This window comes from Lissotriton vulgaris, chromosome 12, assembly GCF_964263255.1.
Source record: "Lissotriton vulgaris chromosome 12, aLisVul1.2, whole genome shotgun sequence".
NCBI lineage: Eukaryota > Metazoa > Chordata > Amphibia > Caudata > Salamandridae > Lissotriton > Lissotriton vulgaris.
In genome coordinates, this window is record NC_141700.1 from 135715282 (window position 1) to 135739226 (window position 23945).

General features: G+C 43.5%; 1 protein-coding gene across 1 annotated transcript in view; it reads left to right on the forward strand.

Annotated features, from left to right (window-relative positions):
- The window catches only part of LOC147673664 (cytochrome P450 2B1-like), a 151717-nt gene that overhangs the window by 107474 nt on the left and 20298 nt on the right, over positions 1 to 23945 (forward strand). Inside the window, exons 6-7 of the mRNA XM_086947590.1 lie at positions 4016 to 4189; positions 12273 to 12414. Of these exons, the coding sequence (XP_086803716.1) occupies positions 4016 to 4189; positions 12273 to 12414 (316 nt within the window). The remainder of the gene's footprint in view (positions 1 to 4015; positions 4190 to 12272; positions 12415 to 23945) is intronic.

The window sequence follows — 23945 nt, forward strand, 5'->3', positions numbered from 1 at the left end:
AGTCACACGCCAAGATAACCTCTGCTCACCCCCTTGGTAGCTTGGCTCAAGCAGTAAGGCTAAACTCGGAGGCAATGTGTAAAGCATTTGCGCCAGCGCACAACAGCAACAACATACTAGGCACACCACAGAAGAGACTCCACACAAGGTTATTATAAAAATAACTTTTGTATTGTAAAAACACATCAGATAAAATCACACATATACATTGTGCCAACTGGCACAGGCAATATTCACAGGGATTATGTACACAAGACAGGGCCACAAGGGCCACTGTCGTATTCAGATATAGCACTTCTAGATAAAATGTAGAATATAAAATCACTTCTAGAATGAAATAGTAAAACATAAAATGGTAATCACAAAGATAACAACCAGTAACCACTGGTAACAGGAACCAGGACCTTACTAGGACCACCTGTACTAAGAAAGAAGAACCACCTAAGTATCACACAGCATTAGGGGTCTAAGAAAGAATACATTACTCATGATGCAATAAACCTACATTCAGAGGAGTAGAAAAGACAACCACCTAAGTATCACTCAGCATTTAGGGGTCTAGGAAAAGGACACATTACCCATGATGCAATAACCTACATTCAGAGGAGTAAGAATAGAGCACATGATGCAATAAACTACATTCAGGGGTGCAGCGCAAGAAGACACATGATGACTAACCATTCAGAGGTGCAGCGCATGGAAAGGAAGACACATGATGCAGTAACACATTCAGAGGTGTTAAGAATAGGGCACATGATGCAATAAAATACATTCAGGGGTGCAGCGCAAGAAGACACATGATGACTAAACATTCAGAGGTGCAGCGCATGGGAAGGAAGACACATAATGCATAAACATTCAGAGGTGCCTAATAAATCAATAGCGCAAAAACACACAGTAGGCAATTACTATTTAAAAGCATAGAAATCACATTGCGCCTACACTACATAAGCCACTACCTGTGGCAGTCCCTTGGCCAACTGGCCCTGTTGGGGCAAGGATGCCCTGGGTCCAAAGTCAGGGCGCGCTGCCATGCAGCGCCAGTCCAAAGTACAAAAAGCCTAAACGTGGCAGGTGCCCACTAAGTGCTGGGCACCTGGAGAATCAACAAAACAACGCCAGCTAAGCCACACAGGCTCTGAAGCCAACACTGCGCACGTTGGAGCCACACAGGCTCTGGCCAACACTGGTCAAACGTTGGAGCCACACAGGCTCTTAAAAAACACATAGGGCCCCTCTGAGCCACACAGGCTCTCTTCAGCGTTGGGGCGACCCACTGCCATCCGGGGCCGCCCTGACTCTCCAGTCACTTCATAGAATGCCCCCAGCGCCTCTCAGGGCACGAAATACAAAACAAATGGGGCTGGGAGCCTCTCCGGGCTCCGTGCACGTTGGGGCGACCCACTGCCAACCGGGGCCGCCCATGAAGCCTTCATGGCTTCCTCCTGGCACTCTGTGTAACGTTGGGGCGGCCCACTGCCATCTGGGGCCGCCCTTGAAGCCTTCGTGGCTTCTCTTCACCGAGCGCAAGCTCGCGCTACTGCGGGGGAGGGGCGGACACCGACAACGTGTCCCGGCGCCCCTCCCCTGCTCTGCTCCACTCCGCCCGACCCCAGCCCAGAGTCACCGGGCCTCAGGGGCGGCTCCTCCGGACAGCGGCTCCTCCTTCTGGCCAGCGCGGGGCTCCTCTTCCACCACGGAGCCCCGCCGGCCCGCTCAGACGCTCTCGGCCGCTCCTCTCGCTGCAGGGCTCCCTCCGCTCACGGGAGCCCTGCCGACCAGCCGCCATCACTCGTCCTCCTTCTCTCCCCCGGGCAGCTTCTCTCCTCTCGGGCTGCGGGGGCGGGACTTCCGGCCGGCCGCGCTGGGATTGGCCGGCCGGCCATCCACTTCCGGGTCGCTGCGGGCAGCGCAGCGGCCCTTCTCCTTTAGGCAGGCAGGCGGGGAGGCATTTTAAAAGATCGGCAATACCGGCGTGGGCAGCCGAAGTTTAATTAAAGTAACAAATAAGCGAGGTGGGCACTCGCCAGGCTGGCAAAGCGCTCCTCAGCGCTAGAATCAAAAATAAAGCGCTTGAAAGCGCTATGGGCAATAAAGCGCTCCCAAAGCGCTAGAATAAAAAGTAAAAAGGGTCCTTCCAGCAATGCAGCTCCACCATGCTGCACAAAGGTCCAGAGAGTCCCAGGGGGCAAAGCAAAGTCCCCCCCATCAGCCCAGCAAGGCAGAGGGGTCCCCCAGGAGTCCAGGAAAGTCCATCAGGTGCCCAGGGGCTGGGCAGAGCCAGGGATTCCCCTTAGCTCAAGCAGCAGCAGCCCCTGGCAGATTCAAGTTGAAAACAAGAACATTTTGGAAGGGGATACAACCCCTTTTTATACAGTGCAAAACCTTTGAAGTTCTTTGAAGTCCTTTGAAGCAGGCAGTGTGAGAACCAGCTGGACTGGTTTAGAGGGAAGTCCCCTTCAGTATCAGGGACAGAGGTGTCAGTCGCCCAGCGGGAGGTGGAGCCAGCTTTGTAGTTACACAGGAACAGCCCTTCACTATCAGGTGCCATCTCCTCCCACTTCCCTGGCAGCAGATGCTGCCTTTCATCCATGGGCTGACTCAGACAACCTCCTGGGCTCTCCAGCCCCTGTCATCCTCAAACCAGACAGTCAATCCACAAGTAGGCCCATGCACTCTGGGCCAGGCTCACCAGCCAATCACACGCTAGCACCAACTTACACAAATATGCCAACTTCCAAAAGTAGGACTTCTAGACTAGACACAGCCATGTCGCATACATCATTTTGCGGCATTCATTCTCACGAGTTCTCTCATACCAAACTCGCCCCTGCACTCCCCACGCATCAGGAACTACCATGGGCATACATATTCCCCATTCATTCCTATGGGAGGGCAGGTCACTCACCATTCATCCACAGAGAGCTCAAGCACTTTACACTGTACCACAGTGAAAAAGTGCGCAGAGGCCTAAAATCACAAATACCAGGTTCCATAAATAGGCTAGGAAAACGCAAAAAGTCTAGGGGTGAACCTGCCTAATGGGCCGGGTCCAACAGGTTCTAACCCAACTTTCACTGAATGCTAAATCACTTGGAGTTACCCTGGACACTAAACTCATCCTCAAGGGAAACATTGCCCGAAATAACTAAGATGGCCTGTTGCTGTTCAAGCTCTCATACTCTTGCATCTGGATGGTGGTAATTCCCTTCTCTAGGGCCTCCTAGACTCCACCCTGATGGCCCTTAGGGGCATCTTACACACTGAGCATGTTTTATCCAGGACCTAATTAAATATAATCTTACCACCCACATCCTGTTGGAACTCCATTGGCTGCCCTTGCCAGCATTTACCATCTTCAAAACCAGCTGCACCATTTACACAAATATCATGGCCAGCACCCACCCCTTACCTTGCAGACAAGCTCAACCATTTTTGGTAGTTCTCTGCACACTGCACTCAGAACAGCATCACACTGCAGACATGTAAACCACGCAAAAACAAGACAGCATGCCTTTTCTGCAACATCTCCTTATCCATCAGAACAGCCCCAATGCTGCTTCAATTAAGGCAGGAGCTGAAGACTCACAACTTTAAAGAACAAATCACAGCGTATTAACCATCCATAACCCAGCTTCATCTCCAGTGACCTATTGATCTTATGCTTGTCCTTGACAATGTACAGTGCACACCTGCCTTTTGGCTGGGGTCGTACATATTCATACATACACGGTTTCATTAGGAAGATGAAGGCATAGCAGTCTAAATATGTTCCTATGATAGTCTACCCTCTGCCCTCTTGCAGGCTTTGTCAAGGGTTTTCACACCAGAATTCAGGTTTTGCTACTAGGTGAAAAAAATAAGCTGTGTGCACAGCAGATTTTCACAGACAAAAGTACTATACTAGGGGTCACCTAAGAGTGGACTGTGTTTGAAGGGGACAGGAAGAAGTTGATGTATGAAAGTTTGGTCAAGGCAGTGAGTTTGTTTCCTCCTGTGTTCTTCGTTTTTTCAGATGGTCAATATGTGCCCTATTTTGAAATACTTTCCTGGACCACACCAAAAACTCCTGGAGAATGCTGCCCAAATCTTCAAGTTCATAGATGAGGCCACAGAGGAGCACCGAAAGACACTTGATGCCCAGAACCCACGCGATTACATTGATGCCTACCTTCTGGAAATGGACAAGGTGAGGAGGAGGTCCCCACGGTATTAAAAGGGTTGTCAGTCTGCTATTCTTTGAAACACACCACCTTGCTTGTCTCTATATGTCCTAAATCAAGAGCTGTGGGGTCGACAAAGGAGAGTGCAGATCAGATTCAAGTCATAAGAACCAGTAGTTCTGTTGGATCTGTAGAAATAAAGAAATTATTTAATAAGCATAACATAAGCAGAAATATTAGTTATGTGACCTATATGAAATATGACCTGTTGAGCCTGGGAATGCTTGGAGTCTGGAGCAGATGGCTCTGATTGGTAAGATGAGATAAGGACAAGTGGACATTCTAGTGCACAGGATTATGAAGTACATAAAGAATGCTTTTTTCATTGATGAAACAGCTTTTGGAGACTTTAGTGCAGACAATAGCTGGTGTTGGTGAGTGAGCGGACATATGAAATCCAATTTCTCAGCAGACCCCATGTAAGTGTGGGACATGTACAGGCCTTTCACATTCCCCGCCAGGGTTCTGGAAAGAAGATTAACCAACTAATTAAAAGAGTACACCAATAATAATCATCTCAATGGAGATTTCCAATCTGTCACAGCATTAAAGCCCCATCCTGATAGCTGAGGATGACACTTTGTATTGCTTTGCACTCCCAGATAATAGAAAATACCGCCCTCCTACACGCAGGCTCAAACAGGACGAAGCAATAAAAAACAACTAAACACCTCCTGGAAAGGGATTTCACTTTTATAAAATGAAACACATCAAAGAATAAGGCATGGGGTTTTATTTATGCAACGCTCTCTAACAGAAAGGCTTTCCCGGATGTCAAATAAACAACATTCAAATGAATATGGATATATATATATATATATATATATAGCATGCATGGAATATACATGAAATAAAATGCAAGCAGATAACAATAATAAAATAAAATGCAAGCAGATAATAATTTGGAATGAAACACCACAAGCAGATTATGCTGGAGGTTCTGCAAGAAATCAGAACGATATATACACTAAATACATCAGATGTTACAACCACGGAAGACTTGGAGGTGCACACAGGCACTCACACATCACAATGAATACATCTCAGATGATTATCACCACTGGGTACTTGGATGTGGACACAAACTTACTCACACATCACAAAGTTAATACTCAAAAACAAAACATCTCACCAATTGTTCACTCAAAATCCTTGCCAACTCAAGCTGGAGGAGCCCTTTGACAGCCAGATAGGATTCTCGATCGGGACCCAAGTTCCCTTGTAACGACACGTCTGCCCCTCAAGTGAGCTTCTGTCTGGGTACCAAGATCCCTCGCCTTTAATACCTTTTACTCAGCCTGAGGCGAAGGTTCTAGAAACCTCACCCCCTGTCTTCTGTTATGAAAAACCTAGCTGACCGCTCTGGTCTGTGTCATGGTCAAGACAGAAGCTGGCCGGGCCCCTGTATTTTGACTCTGAGACAGAGCTGTACATTCCACACATTTCTCTGGCATCAGCAATCTCTGCACTGAAAGGCACCAAGAGCACTTCCCACACATTATCCCAGCGAAGCTTACGAAAGCCTCCATCCAGCAGAAAGAAAAACAGCCTTGAACGTGAATAACCTAAACAACTTGAGTAATCTGATGCCTGCATGTGTGCGCAAAATGCTCAAGCTAGACAGAGTCAGAATTCAAGATGCCATGGGAGCATGTCAAAACCAATAGTAAGAACTTCATAATACTTCCCAATGTACCACATAATGCACATTTGTGCACCACTGCCTATAGCATCAAGCACTTCATCTCCCAATGTACAACATGATGCACATTTGAGCACCACTGCTTATAACAATGCACTTCGAGACCAAGAAGTACATTCCACATCTCTCTCTCTCTCTCGTGCTTTCAAATGCACATCCCACACTTTCTATTCCTGGCAAAGCTGTTCTAGTCTGTGAAAGCCCTCCCACATTAAAACTACAAGATTACACAAAATACACCTCCAAGGAAACATGCACATACAGTGAAAAATTATGTTGTTCATTCAGGCTAGGTTAAAATAAAACACCAAAGGTCTGTTGACTATATATTTAAGTTTCGATGCGTAGAAAAAAGTCCTTGATAATTTAAATGGGGAGCTCAGTTGAGATATTTGAGATGCCTTGAGGGTATCCCTGCTTTTGCTATGCAAGGTCAAATGGAAGATGGTTTGAACCTTGCCTAGGTGTAGAGAGAATAAAACAACCATCCGGTTGTCTTGCAATTGCAGGCTACCCAATGGATTTGGACCTAAACAAGGGTCATCAGTAATGGTGGTGTTGAATTATGCAGATCATAGGGGATGCATTCTCTGAGCATCATGGAAGTAGAAGGAAATCCATGGTACAAAGGCTGTTATGATGTTCTCTGGCCAACACAACAACAAAAAGAGAGGTAGGGAGAATAAGGAACCACTCTTAGTCCCCGGTTAAGTTTTTGCAAACAGGAAAAGAGTGTTCTATGGCAAACAAAGAACCACACTTGGAGCAAAGAAAAATGCCACTGGCCTCACTCAGGTCAGTTAAGAAAGCCCTCACTCACCAACCTGGTTGATGACATGCTTCATCATCGGGCCCCACTGAAGAGGCCGAGTGCCTCTCCAGTGTGCTGCGACGCCAGGTCTACTGCGGAGCCGTTTTTTTTGTGAGTTTAGGCGTGAAGTGAAACTAATTAGTTGTGGTGAGAGATAAAAATGTCTTAAGTGTTTCAAAAATTATTTATTATTTGATCACTGGGACATAGATAAAATATAGTGTTGGGAAATAGTCCAAAATTAATTGTTTGGTTATTTCCAGAAACTTTTAATATCAGTCAACATGTTTCTGCCTTAAAACGGTGTAAGTTTACCAGGCATTCATCAGGACGTTGTCCGGTCGAGGGTGTTTCAGGTTCGAGAGGGTGCCTGGCGTCAAGGGCGGTGTGCCAAATACGCTACCACCCCCCTCCCGTGACCCATGGTGTCGATCGCATTTACCATACAAGTGCAGTAACCTTAAGTCGGTAAGCCTCCTAAACCAGGAGTAACCGGGAAGGAGCAAGCTCCTTCGATCGCTCCTTCCTTTTGCACTTTTTTTCACTTTTTAACTTTTCACATTCACGTCCCTAGGTCAGGGTGAGCCTTAGGGTGCTCATACCGCCAGGGTTTAGTCCACTTTTACGTCCTGATGACCTGAGTGAGGCCAGTGGCATTTTTCTTTGCTCCAAGTGTGGTTCTTTGTGTACCATAGAAAACTCTTTTCTTGTTTGCAAAAAAAGTTCTCTGGCCAACATCAGGACAAATTAACTCAGAAAACAGACATGTTCGATATAACAAAGTTTTGGTCAGAAATTAGTGGGAACCGGAAATATATAAGTGGAAATTCTTTGTGTGATGGCTGTGGGAACATTAACTTGTAACAAAATATTCTACTGATTATGCAATGGGAATCGTTGCATCTTCCTCTGCCATCTTTAGTAAAAGGATTTTAAACTTAGAATCTTTCTGCAGTCCCAGTTTTCACACAGAACTTTTATATCTTATGACCACAACCCCTCAAATGTACAACAAGTTATCCAGGTGAGAATAATTCCAGGTTTGTCAAGGTGCATTACATCCTTTGGAAGATCTGATCTTTTGCTGAACTTCTTTGTGGGGTATGCACGTGGGTTCCAATGTAGATCTTTTCTCAGGTTTGGTGAGGATATATGATCTACAGGCCCAGTGCCATTATCATCTTTATATGTCTGAATCCGTCATCTAATACCTATGGGGGTGATTTATGAGAGCAGGGAATAGCACTACAGAAGTACTCTCTTGTTTACTGCCAAATGCCTTTGAAAATCAGCCACAATCCACCCATCTCCAAATTTAGTAAAAGTGCAAAGAGGGCACAGTCCTTTCTGTTTCTACTAATTGTATATGAATATTCCATTAAGTATATACTACTTTTGCGTACTCCAGAGCACCTTTGTGAATAAGTCCCAATATTATTCTTGAGCAGAATTTCAAATTCCGAGTGGCCGAACTGCTCCTTGCTCCACCCCAACAGGCTGAATGGCTGTTACCCTCAGCACAGTATTTATCACCAGGCTTAATCCCATTGTGTTCATCCTATTCCCTTTGAGGTTGTGTTGTAGTCTTCAAAGTGATTGACTTTGACTAAGCACTTCCATCAGTTTCACAAAGAACCTCAATTAAGCGTCCGGTAATATTTTGTGATGCTGTGGCATGCTAACCTGCTTTTACATTCAGTGTCTGTTGGCTCAAGGGAGCAATACATCAACTACAAGAATCTCTGTTTATCTTCATGGGCACAGATTTAAATCCTGGTTCATCCACTCACCGTTGTCATCCTTCTGAGATCAATATACTGCCACTGAGTGGGTAACAATAAACATGTTGTTCACTGCCAAGATACACCAAGGGTGGAAGTGCTCTTTATAAATACTCTTTCATAATATATAAGGCTGTACCTAGTTCCTCAGATCCTTTACAATGTCATCAAACAATTCTGGGCATTCAGACCCCTATATCTTTTCCTTAATCTTTTGCAACTGTATCTCCCAGCTATTTTAGGTCCTTCTTTGTCAAGGACAATTGAAACAGGATTTTTTGATCTCCATCAATTCCCCAATGAAAAGTGACATATTGTTAAGAGTTCAGATTTATTTTGTGTGTTTGTTTTTGAGTCTTATTTGGCAACATACACTTTTAAATGATAAAGCAGAGATTCTTTAAATATTTTTTTTCTGATTGAGAGGATGCCATACAACTAATTTTCCCTGTGTTTTAGTGATTTGTCAAAGAGTTCACCATCTGAAATTAGGGTCCAGGAGTGAGTTAGAGCCTTGGTAATAAAACCAGCAATGTTTCTAGACTGAATTGTGATGCTGTTACCAGTTAGTTTGAAGGAAATGTCCATGGTGTATGCAAGAGCTTTTTAGGTTCAATCAGTATTGATGCCTGGTTGGGAGAGGTTGGGGAGTTGAGTCTTAGTTGACTTTGCCTGCCATTGTTTGGTCAGGATTCTGGTGCTGGTTCCAAATGGGTTCCTGGATGATGCTGTTGGTAGGGGCCCTGGTAATGTCTGACTACATTCTCTCTTTTCTAATACAAGACAAAGGGTGGCTGGGTAGTGTTTGCGCAATTGCAACCAGTGTAGTGTTCTCCAAGTAAGGTGGCTCAAGGGAACAGGGGAAAGCGGCCACCTACGTCCCCAAGGGGAATCTTCTGTAGAGCCAGAGGATTCAAAGGCAAAGAATAAATAGTTCCCGAGCACAAAAAGTCTTCTTATAGTCTAAAGATATATACTTTCAAGAATCCAATAAGTTAATTCCTTTTATTTCCTTTATCTTTTCTCGTCACACGTCTGAGAATTCTTCGTCAGTCTTTCAATATTCATCAAATTCACATCAACGTAGCCAATGGAAAAACCAATGCTTATACTTTGTATTGTCGATTTACAAAAGGGGGTGGTGATGAACAGAGTGTCTGAATTGAGCAGACCACTCTTACCCAGTCCAAAGATCAGGGCTTGATCCATCACCGTTATTTATCTCACTGCCCCATCCCAGCTCAGAACCTGGCTATATGCAAATCAGTCTGTCCCTGGCCCAATGCATCATGGGAACAGGGCAGACTAAACTACCAAGCCAATTCTTTACCAGAAAGGAGACAAGCTACCGGGGACCGGTTTCTGGCATTTCAGCCTCTTCGGCCCAGCTTGCTTGAATCCTGATGGAGCAGTGAGAAAGGGACTCATGTCTGAGCATACCCTGCCACACCTATAGTGGCCAAAATCGATTTACAAAAGGGGGTGGTGATGAACAGAGTGTCTGAATTGAGCAGACCACTCTTACCCAGTCCAAAGATCAGGGCTTGATCCATCACCGTTATTTATCTCACTGCCCCATCCCAGCTCAGAACCTGGCTATATGCAAATCAGTCTGTCCCTGGCCCAATGCATCATGGGAACAGGGCAGACTAAACTACCAAGCCAATTCTTTACCAGAAAGGAGATGCCAAAATCGATTTACAAAAGGGGGTGGTGATGAACAGAGTGTCTGAATTGAGAAGACCACTCTTACCCAGTCCAAAGATCAGGGCTTGATCCATCACCGTTATTTATCTCACTGCCCCATCCCAGCTCAGAACCTGGCTATATGCAAATCAGATGTGAGACCCTTGCTCATTGCACCATCAGGATTCAAGCAAACCGGGCCGAAGACGGCTGTAATGCCAGAAACCGGTCCCCGGGAGCTTGTTTCCTTCCCAGTGTAAGAATTGGCTTTTGTAGTTTGGTTTGCCCTGTTCCCATCATGCACTGGGACAGGAACAGACTAATTTGCATACAGCCAGGTTCTGAAACTGGGATGGTGCAGTGAGCTAAAAAACGGTGTTGGATCTAGCCCTGATCTCTTGACTGGGTGAGAGCTTTCTGCTTAATTCAGAGACTCTGTCCCTCACCACCCCTTGTTGTAAATATTTTTGTCCACCCTAAGCGTGGAAGGGTATTCTCAGATGTGAGACCCTTGCTCATTGCACCATCAGGATTCAAGCAAACCGGGCCGAAGACGGCTGTAATGCCAGAAACCGGTCCCCGGGAGCTTGTTTCCTTCCCAGTGTAAGAATTGGCTTTTGTAGTTTGGTTTGCCCTGTTCCCATCATGCACTGGGACAGGAACAGACTAATTTGCATACAGCCAGGTTCTGAAACTGGGATGGTGCAGTGAGCTAAAAAACGGTGTTGGATCTAGCCCTGATCTCTTGACTGGGTGAGAGCTTTCTGCTTAATTCAGAGACTCTGTCCCTCACCACCCCTTGTTGTAAATATTTTTGTCCACCCTAAGCGTGGAAGGGTATTCTCAGATGTGAGACCCTTGCTCATTGCACCATCAGGATTCAAGCAAACCGGGCCGAAGACGGCTGTAATGCCAGAAACCGGTCCCCGGGAGCTTGTTTCCTTCCCAGTGTAAGAATTGGCTTTTGTAGTTTGGTTTGCCCTGTTCCCATCATGCACTGGGACAGGAACAGACTAATTTGCATACAGCCAGGTTCTGAAACTGGGATGGTGCAGTGAGCTAAAAAACGGTGTTGGATCTAGCCCTGATCTCTTGACTGGGTGAGAGCTTTCTGCTTAATTCAGAGACTCTGTCCCTCACCACCCCTTGTTGTAAATATACTTTGTATTGTTTCACTTTCATTTGTAGCCCTGAAGAAGTCATTTGGGTGATTGTGCCCCATGACGAAAAACGTGTTGGCATTGGTTTTTCCATTGGCTACGTTGATGTGAATTTGATGAATATTGAAAGACTGACGAAGAATTCTCTAAAGACTATAAGAAGACTTTTTGTGCTCGGGAACTATTTATTCTCTCTTTTCTATCTAGGGGCATTGGGCAGTTATATTAACTAGCAGAGTTCAGATCAGAATTGCAGCAGGAGTTTTAAGATGAATGTATTCCATGAGTCCATTTGAGATGGAAGCTGTTTGGCAAGTGTATGCTTTCGATTCACTTTTACCTGCCCCGTTAGGTGTGCCAGAATGGCTTATAGAAGTTCTTACTCCATATCTTAATTGATCTCTATTGATCGACTGAGATGCACTTACAACTTCTTCACTACACTCGTGTCTGATTTTATCCCATCACCTGATAACACATGTCCCAAATTTGTAACACCTTGTTCTTTGAGTTGACACTTTATTGTTATTGCCATATTCAATTTTTCCAGTCATTCCATTACTATGTCAAACATTTTTGTCTTCCCTAGATGTTGTTTTGGAAACACACTACTACACTCGTACTTTTGAAAATATTCTGCATTAAACTCTGAAAATCTGCCTTAAGCCAAAAATGTCTTCTTCATTATCAATAAGCCCCTATTAGTTACAGAAATAATGTCAATCATCCAAAGTTGACCTTTATGTTTAGGCTGCAGGGCGGTTTTTGAGAATATGTCTTTTTAATTAGACTTAGAAGGTTACCTGGATTTTGGTGCACTCTGAATAGATTATAGAAGGTGAGGCCTAGGGAGCAGCTCTAAATACCTATGTTCATGTTTGTAATTATGCTTATGACCTTTGATTTCAGCAAACCTCTAATCCAGACTCTACCTTCTCTCCTGAGAACTTGCAAGTGTGTGTCGCAGACCTATTTTCAGCTGGGACAGACACATCTACCACCACCCTTAGGTGGGGACTTCTGTACATGATTGCATACCCAGATATCCAAGGTAAGATGTGCAAATTAATAACATGGTGCTCATTTATGAAAACATTGATATAGAAAGAACCATAAGCAAGCAGGCGGTTTGAGGGTGACAGGCCCACACTTTTTTTTGTTTTTTTGCTAAGATAAGTAAATGCGTCCTTTCACTATTGTGGCTCCCACAGTGAAAAACAGCAGAAAATTCAGACAAAGCATAGCATTGATAACTGAGAAGAAAATAGTCATTATAGAGAACAAAGTTTTTTGGGAAAGGTGATGGGGTGCAGACACACATTAAACAAAGCCTTCTGCAACCTGGTGACTGTTATTGTAACATAACCCACCCACCATTATGCATGGTAGGTGAGGTGAGGAAAAACACTACCACTGCCTTTGGACAAGGTTGGGGTAGGTATTACAACAAACTACATCCCACCAGTGAGCAAGGTTAGGTATATATGCCTGTATTGCTCACCCCCGCCCCCACGAATAGTCAAGACTGATGCAGGGAAGAAAAGATGGGGCTGCTACTGGTTATCCCATACTCTTTTTTTTTTTTAAAACCCTTTCTTTGCCTTTGGGCAAGATGAGAGGAACACTCTACCACTGTCCTTGGGGACAAGGCAGGCATTGCAAACCGAAAACATATTCCTTAACCCTTGCCCAAAGGAAGGATGTGGAGAACACACTACCACTGACATTGGGCAAGACTGGAGTTAACAACTACCCTCTCTACCATTGGGGATGCTGTGGTGAGAAGGCCTATAATGGCCCATGCCATTGGTCTTCCATCCTAAGCCATTGTTTTTATTGTCATCCTGCACCAATGCATTCACCTTCATACATCCACACAACCAATATTACACTGTATACCACCATCAACAACACAAAAGGGAAAACATAAAAGAATACATTCCCTACAAAAAATACAAAGGTGATAGGGAGTTAAGGTTGACTGAAATGTTGACAGTGGCTATGACACATAAACTTGGATGCCCTGAAACAAAGAAAGTTAGGATACTAGCTTCCCATAATATGCCAATGCACTGTACTAACTCCACCCCCACCAACAATTGTGAAAGTTGTAAATCAGAAGTGAAAGACTGGTGTGTGTGTGTGTACATGATTGTATAATTGTGGGACTATAAGGTGGAGAAACACCAAAGAGAAATGGAAACTGCTAAATATATTTTTTTCATGGGAATCTATTTTGTGAAATCATGTAACAAACTTATCCCACCTCAGTTTTGGTTCCTGTGGGGCCTTGATTGGTCGGGTTGCAATGGCTCAGTAGATGTCTGGTGGGTATGGAAAAGTGCAGCATGAGCATATGAGAGTTTTGTGGCACAGACCTGTAAGAGAGGAGCCAATAGAACATAACGGAGAAGCGCTCATTAGGGTCAGAAGAGACATTGTAACAGCACAATGAAGAAATGTATTGCACACATCCTCGTCCTCATGCAAAGCGGTGATGCATTTTACTCGCCCTTCTTGTACCGGTCACTCGCATACTAGTAATTAAAATGTCTTGAACTGCTGTAGTTGTAAATGCTCACAAAAGAAACCAAACCACCTCTATTTATGTACATGAGCTGATGCAACAGTGTTACAGAGTACTGCAGGTAGTGAATGCACATGTTTATCTTGTGAAATAGTTGCTCATCTTGATAAATGCTGCCAGTATTACTAGAGGCTCAGAGTTGATAGTCTTCCATGTCTGCCTACTGTGCAGAAAGCGCATCGTCAGATTTCCACAGTCCTCCTCTATATTGAAGGTCCGGACGGCCTAGATTATTGGATACCTATTAGAGGTTATCAATCATTTGAAAAATGTTTTTGGAGTGTGAACCCTATCTAAATTCACAAGCTCTGCAATTTTTTCACCACCTAGAGAGACCTGAGAAATGTCTTTGAATAGAAGCATAGACCCTAATTTAGCCCTTGGAGGATGGAGTATCATCCATCAGAATGGTGAAAGACTTAATGTCTGCTACCCTGATGGATGGCAATCTGTCCTATTTAGGGATGGCTGCCAGCCCTATGGTCATCTCAGTACCATGAAAGAAACCATTATCATGGCAGCTCTTTTCAACTTTTGCTGGATTGCTACCATCTGTTTTGATAGCCGCCCACCAAACTATTAACATTTCTTTTTTTTCAAAAAAGAAAACTAACTAAAGGCCCCCACACCTTGCGAGTTTTCTCTCAGGGTTAGTGGGTTATTATTTGTTTTCTGTCCGTAGAGTGGGTCTAGTGTAGATGGTGTGACAGCTTTACTCTGACTCAGCCAGATATACCTTTTCATCGATAGAGCCAAAGGGGTCTCTTTTGCTGGAAAGCTGACGGTCCTACTGACCATAAGTAGGGCAAACAGGTTACTCTCACATTTGCAATGGAGTACCATGCCCACCAAACTCAAAATTACAGCAACGTTTTAATTTTTAGGCATCAACAATGTGCACACCCAGCATTAAATCACCCATAATCCCACATACCCCAGTGTCATGACTCTGGGACAGTACAGGTAAGATTTGCTGACTTGGATATTAAATATTTAGGAGAAGGGCAGAAGGAGAAGGCTCTGACTATAGCACATTTGGAGACTTGTTCATGGCAGGATGTGGCTGAGGCACAGGAGCAGGTCTTCCAGGTTAGACTGAGAACGTTAGATAATCTCTCTGCAGTAGGATCACATCCAGTGTAACCTAAGCAGCCAGATGGCAGTAGCAAGTTGACTTGCAACTGCTTAGTTTTGTAGATCCTGCTCGCTTAGTTCATTCACCATTGATTGGGGTTCTGTTGCTGGGTGGAATATTAGGGGTAAGGCTAGGAGGCCATACCTTGCAATATTCTCACAATGCAAAGAGATGATCCTTGGATTCAACAACAATAATCCTTAGCTCAGTACTCGTAGTGTGGCAAAGAGCAGTCTGGTATTACTGGAGGGAAATGTGTAACTTGCAGACTGAGTTCAAACGAGCCCTCTTCTGGAAAAGGTCATGCAGATTCCCAGACCATGTTCCACCTGTCGTTACTTTGTTACCTTGCCCTGGGAGTCCAGGTGCAGAGGTGATTTGGCTGTCCTTGGTACTGAACGGGATCCAAGGGAGATCTCAAACTTCCGGCACTTGACAAAACCACACATGGGGGTGGATTTCCACATTACCCAAGGAGCGAAGAGGCCTTTGAGATCCTGGGACCCTGGTTCAACAGCTGGATTTCTTCTACCTTGCTTGGCGGCTCCGGGTGCAGAGGTTGCTGGCAGCCGTCAATCACCCGGGCAGGTCAGACCAAAGATGCTTTACCACACACTCGACGACTCTAACTTCAGGATGCAGGAACACAGCAGCAGGGTCGTGGCCGACGACAATCGCTGTGAGTTGCTCTCGGGTGGAGATGTCACTCAAGGGGTTGATCACCCGACTGGCGATTAACAAGCCTTGGTTCCGGCAAATGTAGTCCAGGATACTTCCGCAGCTGGAGGTCGACAGGAGTGGAGTAGCGGCTTAAAACTTGGTGAAAGTTTAGCTATTACTTTGGGTGTGCAGGACTGCACTTCTCTTCTGGCTCACTCTTGACAAGCCCAGCTGGTCGCAATTCTTGTCATGCCACATGTCGATTTTTCTGCAGCTAGCAGGGGACTGGTCCCATCAATCCAAGTGAGTCGTCTTCAGTTTCTGGTGTCCACTGCAGTCCCTCTTGCTAAGAGCAATGGGCTTTCGCCGTGGACACACTTAGAACACTTGGTTTCCAATATATGGTCTCTTCAGGGCACTTAAGTGTCCTATCTGCACACTGCGACAGAATCCAAAGTCCTGTTGTAAGTGACATTATCTACTTTGTGGCTCTTCTTGGGTTCAATGTCAGAACTGAGGTTCTGATGTCAGGGGAGCACCTTAAATCCTAGTTTAGGGGGCATTTAGGGCATGAGGAACAGTGGCCAATGAGCTACTGTTGCCTGCAGCTAACCCGCCCCTAAGATGACAACATCCTTTGGGTGTACATCACCTTTCTACCCAGAGTCCTTCTAGGATCTTCCAACATGGCAGAACCCTTCCTTGGCTGTACAGACCTCCTAGCCCATTCTAAATATGTGGCTAGCCTTTTGGAGGTGTACGCCTCCTGAATAACGACTTTTCCTACCTGTTAGGCTGGACACAGAAGGAAGGGCATTGTCCTCAAGTGGGGTACAAGGTAGTGCACATCAAGGGCAGTGAAATTCTTTGAGGCTCACTGCCTTGATAGCTGTAAACACTAGCTATCCTGGAAGGGAGGTGGTGTGACCTCCTTCCTGCCCATGCCGTTGTCTCCATCCTGGGAAAGTGCTAGCACATCTCAGAAGGAGTGTAGACTCTTTCTTGGCAAACTGTTCACAGATCACTGTATCCTGGGGTCACCCCCTCAGGGTGACACCGCTGGGCATGCCAGCTCACTCTCCACATGAGAATCATGCTGGGTGAATAAACACAGTGTTTGGCACCAAAAACAACACAATTTGGTTGTTCCATAATGAGCTGGCTATCTCCGGTTTTATCGGTAGCCAGCCCATGTTACTCTATGGACGGTCAGTTACTTACAGTTAAACCTTGTTTACAGGATTACTGTAGGGATATGTATGTATATTCATGTATATCCACACCTTTAATATAATGCACTCTACCTCCTGGGCTTAGGAGGGCAACCTTAAGAGTGACTTACTTACATTTAGGCATTGGTGAGGCTCTACAGCACGTGATGTGTGTCAGGTCACTCTTGAGCAGACAGGCTGCTCATTTTGGGCTGCAATGGCAGACCTGCAGGGACACTTTTACTTGGGTCACACATGGAGGCACAACCAGTGCTGCAGCCCTGGTGACCCCTTTACCACCCTTGCCCTGGGTACCATTGGTACTGCATACTAAGGGACTTATTAGGAGGAAAAGTACTTTGTCAATTGGTTGTACCACTTCACATCACTTTTAGAGGAAGTCACACAGGCACAGGGGCCTAAGAAGCAGGTCCCAGTGCACTATCAGTCAAAAACCAGCATCTAATTGTCTGAAATGGGGCAGAAAGTGGGGGCATCTGCAAAGAAGCCCAGTTTCCAACAGGTATCCATTACCTTTGTTTTGTTCTACATTTTTCGCTTGTGTTTCCCTCTTTTTTTCCTTCATATGCCTCTGAAAATCCATTGTCCATTGACTTGCACATGCTGGATGATTTTGGACTCAATCGCCAATTCTCAGTGTCTTCTGGTGACTCAAGCTTGTGGAAGGTATTTGGGTACTTCTGGGTTTGTTATTGGCTTTCTCTTATAGCGCATCAGGTATGAGCAGGAGAGTTGGGAATTGTTATGTATTAGTCTACTGGCACTACTACTAATATATACCATCTGCCTTTTGTTGTTTTGGTGCGACTTTCTGTACCAGTGGTGCTACCGTTCTTTTAAAGACCTCCCAGGGATGTTGTGCCAGCCTAAATAATCTAAAATGCTTGAGAGACATGACAATCCACTTCAGTATGTTTCTTCTCTCATCCCAATCCCCATTTCCCATCTTACGAATAGTGGGTTTGAGATTCCAATTTCTTCGCTGACTCTTCTTAGTTGGTGGAGAGTGGTGGACTAGCATCAGAAATCCCTCCTCACAAACGGCTCCCAACAAGAACTTGACTCCCAGTGGATGAACTTAATCATTAGACAGAGATTTTTACTTGAAGGTCTGAAAACAAGTAAAAATGATGCTAATATTTGTCAAGGCTAAACACTACAGTGACTTTTTAAGACTGCAGACTTCAGCATCAAACGAAGACAAATATGGCTTCAGGGCTTAATACTTAAAAATCTGAGATTGATATCAATATTCAAAATTCTTCACCCACATGAGATCCACATCATTGAGAATTATTGAGTAGAGATGCATTGTTTTCTCTGTGGTTTCTGTTATTTTTCAGTGTCTTTGGTTATATAGAGAACTGTTTTAGGTGCTATCCTGGTCGCTTTTAAATGTTTGCCTCGAATGATAAGCAATGTGTGCACAACTTCTTTCTTGGGCATGAAAATGAGGCCATTGGGTGAGTCTTGTTCTAAATTCAAGCTAAAGGCAATGAACATTAAAGAGTGATAATTAAAAAGTAACATTGTTGGCTCAACAAGCAATTGTGCAGCCATCTGATCTTGAGAGGAGGGGATTCTACTGGATATGGGTATAACTACTGACCTAGAAGACTCCAACAATGTGGAACAAGAGGTTGAATTGCAGGGCAACCTCCAGCTCAAAGATACTGGTGCATTCATAATTGTTGATGTCCATCCAAAAAACAGTATAGAAAGTCATTAGAGCAATGTTTAAACAACCTAAACCTACTGGCATTCTATCTGACCATCCACATTTGAAATTATTGGATGTTAAGAACAAAATACCTTCATCAACATTAAAAATCTCTGTAATGATTGAAATGAAAAGAGAAGACATATTCCTAAACCCTGGTTATAAAGTCTCAACTTTGAAATGTGATAAGTTGAAAAGAACCCTAAGGAAGACTCAATATATACTACATCCAATCATAGACCAAAAGACAAAACCACAGCATTAATATCCCAACATTATCAACCAACATCTTTTTCAAGGTCATGTGACATCTTGCTCCTAGAATTATTATAAATACTAATTGACAAGATTAATCGAGGTTGTTCAACACTCGTTAAGCACTTTTCTGACTCATAAATCTATTACTCGCCTAATAGCATCACACACACCCCACAAGTGACTGCATTTCGCCAATAACAAGGTATCTGTAATTGGTACTATGGATCTCCAGTGTGCATGTAACATACCATCCAAGCATTTCAAAATAATTTCCACAAACTGACTTAAAAAAAGCACACAAGTATGGACAACTTAGACCAAAACATATAATAATATAAACAGCATAATCTGTGGAGTGTTGAAGAACACTGAAGCTATATAAACATATCTAAATTTCTGTTTACATTTAATGAGACATCAAATAAAAATTTCATAATCCAGGCATCAAAAAAAATTCGGGGCCAGATGAAGGAAGGCTATTACCGGTCGGTAACGGCCGAAATCGACCGTTACCGACCAGGTAATCGCCTTTTCAGATATAGGTGGTATATTTACCTTTTCGGTAAATAACAAATCGGTATTTACTGATTCGGTATTTACCGAATCATCATTTACCGATTCGGTATTTACCGAATCAGTAAATGAGATGTAGGAAGCACTTTAAAGAGTGCTTTTGTGCTTTAAGGATTCGTTATTTACCACCAACTATTAGTTTGTGGTAAATAACGAATAACTGTGTAAATGCAAATCTGTGCATTTACACCTGTGCCATGTGACAAGACATACATGCCCTCAGGGCATGTATGTGTGCTACATGTGCACACTAGCACTATTCAGGGGTGCAACAGGTGTCAAAGTGACACACTGCGACCCTTGACTCTTTCCCAATTTTACCGAATCGGTATTTACCGATTCGGTAATTGACATTCATTCCTATGGGCCTCCAGGCCCATAGGAATGAATGGCAATTTCGAATCGGTAAATACCGTTTCGGTATATACCGAATCTTAATGATTCGGTATTTTTTACCAACTTTTTATCTACATTGCATTTACCGATTCGAAAATACTGAATCGTTAAAATTCGGTATTTTCGAATCGGTAAATTACAATTACCTACATATGGCCCTCTGTCTTTTATCTGCATATAGATACTCATATTGTCCGACTCTTTACATAGAAAATATGTCTACTCTTCATCCAAATTCAAACATATAGATATTTTAGTAGGACACTTTATAGTGAGTCAAGCTGCTGTAATTCCAATTCCCAGTTCCCCCACCTCTGCGGTGTCTTTCTGACTGCACATTTCAAGTTGGATTAGTCTCTGTCATTACATTATTTGTAATGCATTGCAATAAGGTATTTGTTTTCTCCCTTGAGATGATATCAGTATGTTACAAAATTCTAATTCCCAATTTCCAAACTGTGCTGTCTATATAAAGCTGGCCACAAGGGCAATCTAGCTGACTGCAGTAAAGCCTGGGCCATCTTCTTTGTATACTTGTTTGAGTCATATTTTCTGCTGTTCTAATTAGAACAATTATGTTCCATGCAAATACTTTCACTATAAATTACAGCTCCTATCTATTTATAGCATTTCCTAAAAGAACAGAGGTAGAGGATATTTCCTTTAAAAAGAAAGATGTCACAATAATGTTTTCAGTTATAGAAATATCCAAATCCAAGAAGATTGTAAGCCCTAATGACTTAGATGTACAATACTGATATATTCTAATACTTTATCCATCGAAGAACTTCGGGAAAGGTTTATCAAATTATCTGATCCGAACGCCAGCAACAACCTCCCAAACCTCTGAGAACATCACATAGCACAGGAGAAGGAGCTTTATTGTGCTAAAAAGTGTTCATGAGGCCCGCAGCACAGTATGCGCCCGGGCCATCAGCGAGCCTATTTGTTCCCATTAGAGATAGGGTGAGACCTGACTAAGCCTCCCTCTTTCTTTTATAATAAGTATTGGAGGTCTGTTTAGACCTAATGGGGAAACGGAAGGCAGCTGATTGTCCCGGGGTATCAAGGGTGAAGGACTTGGACATGCCTAAGCACTCTTGGGGTAAGTCCAGTAGCTTATCTTTTTTGTCATTAGCAGTAGGGGCCCCTACCGATGAGATCACCAATATGGAGGAAGAGCTGGCCCTTCAGGTGCTGGCGGGGCCGGATACTTCTAATCAAGGCTTGACTCCCTCCACTTGTCGCAACTCTGATACCCCTGGTGTGTCATCCATGAATGTCCTTGTTTCTGTCATTGCTCTAGTTAGTACCAAAGAAGAAGCCTCATTTTGTAAAACTAATATTGTGCAGGTTAAAGTGGTTGTTCACCAGACACTCTTTAAGCTGTTTCTTTACATGAGCAGGCTGTGACAGAGACTTCAACAGATACCCTACCCCCATCCCGGAAGAGAAAAACAAGAGAGTTGTACGCTCTTAAAGGAGATATGCATATAAGTACTTTGAATAATAACAATTGTGAGGTAGATTTGGTGGAAACCTTGGTCAACACAAGGTCCACATTTTTTTATGTTAAACTTGAATTGCTTATCAGGGAGCTTTTCGAGACCTATATTCATTGTCTTAGCAGTATTGAACAATCAATCATTGGCATTGAAGGGAAAGTAAAAACCTATGTTCAGACCCAGCTCAACGTAACGCCTCATACTACAGAGGATCCAGATTAGAATAAATCTGACAGCGGACCTACCAGGGTGCGAAGCAAGGTGGGGCATCTAGTTGAGGAAAGGGGGATGAACCCTGCCCCTGATTTGAACGACCTTCATGCCAGTCCAGATTACGCAGGGAGAGACCTTCTCTCACAGGATCCCATGGGAACATTATTAGGTCCGAGATTTTTCCTTGGACAATCCAGATCCTGCAAACAAGGGATGTTGCTATCTACCACCACTATCCTTCTCTAGCCTCACCCAGATCACTCACCCAGTCTGAACTCAGGAGTTGTTATTAACTTAACTCCTGAAGCCATTCCCTATGTGGTCATCCTAGGAAAGGTGCCACCTTTGGAGAGAAAATGTACTCGAAAGTCATACACAACTCAAAAATGAGGTTACACACTGGATAGGGCTGCACTCTAACTTGATGTCTAATATCAATAAGCGGGTAAATATGGTAATACTAGTGAACTGACTAGGCAAAGACACAACAAACTTTGCTGGATACTGTGTTGTGATAAACTTAGACCCACAGAGGCAGCTCATGTTTTAGCTTCTATTGGTTTGTCAAAGGCAAGCAAACCATCATCTATACTGTCCCTTCTATTAGGCTATTTTTATATGCCTTAATTGATATGCCCTACATCGTGGAACCGTGTACAACATCAGGGTAATGCTCCATATAGGGGGTCCCTATCCCCCCCACTAAAGACCTCCAATAGATATACCCCTTTGAACTTCCTGAACTTATGTGATTGACTCAGTTTGTAAGAACCTCATTGTGATGTTATTCAGAAGTGTGTTTCTTCTTCTCCTGAAAGTCCTCTTAGGGCCCATTTGTTTTTACATTTTATGAACTTAAGTTCCAAGATCAGGCACATGAATTGGCTCAAATGTATTCGGAATTATGATGTGATCTGTACAAAAGAGACTTGACCCACCACTAACCAGATTTGTTTGGAAGGCTGTAAAGCCTATCTTATTCCTGCAATTGAATCTCCTTTTTAGAGGGCCAAGAGGTGTCTAGCAAGTTTTATGTCATTGACAGTTAATGATGAGATTTAGGAGTTACCCACTGGGATGTCCGCATTGCTGGCATTGAACACTTTCTTAACAGGATTTGCGAAGATAAGTTTGTTGAACTTCTGTAATGGGAGAACTGCATCAAATAATATGGTCAATCTCCATGCACTGCTCTTTGATTAGTAAACTTGAAGGAAGAAAAAAGGTTGTGGCCAACCTATTTGTAGCAGGGGATTTTAATATTTATTTATGCGAAAGTTCCTACGTTGCTTTCAGCTAGCCCTTAAGATGTATGATCTCGGAGGGACTACACATGGGACATTCTATTAAGGGAAGCCTATTAAATGCCACCAGAAACCAGTTTAATCTTGTTTGCTCCATGGATAAGTTTGTGACTTCTGTATCACCATATGTTTCGCCAACTTTTATTGATAGAGGCTGTGACTCAATAACAGATTTTATTTTTGTTTTCAGCCCCTTTTATTTTCAATATCTAATATGAAAATCCTGCAAACTCTTATGGTGACCACAACCCAGTTTGTCTATGATTGAGTTGGTCGCTGCCCATTATTATAATTATTATAATATATTAGAAGACAAGGGGATCAGGGTCAATTGTCAGCAACCAACCAGGGTAGAGGACTTACATTGACCCAAGTGGAACCTAATTGTTTTAAGCCATCTCTGTTTACTAGCTGTGTAAAGGATTTTTCTGCTCAGCATATGTCTTCTAAAAGGTGAAGTAAAGGATGTATGGGTCTTTGGAGGGAAATAAACCAGAGGAAGTAAAGAGTGCCCCGACATAAGAGCATTCCTTCTTCATTACTAATTATGTCATTGTCCACACACTCTTGAATAAATGACTGAAGCGTGTCCAGTAAGTACACAGTGGGCTGAAATATTTATTATCAGTAAGTTGTCTATATCCTTGTTAAAACAGATAACTGGGCAAAGTAAAAGTTCTGCTCCCTTAATGAAGGCCTTAATACAAATTGAGACATGTATACTCAGTTGTGTTTGACATTAAGACTTTGACTAAATATTTAATGACTAGACATAGGCAGGTAAGATTGTCAAAAATGTGTTAATACATTCTTCCCATACTAGTCTTTCAAATACATTAATAAAAGCATCTTCTACTTGGGGACAGACTTTAGAATTGATTTCTTGACTTTTTTCACACCATTCTGTTCATTTACCCATTCATCAGGAAGAAAACTAAATCGACACCTATGTATGTAGTTCTATCGCTGACTTTCCTTGAATTTTAAAAGGCTGAGTGT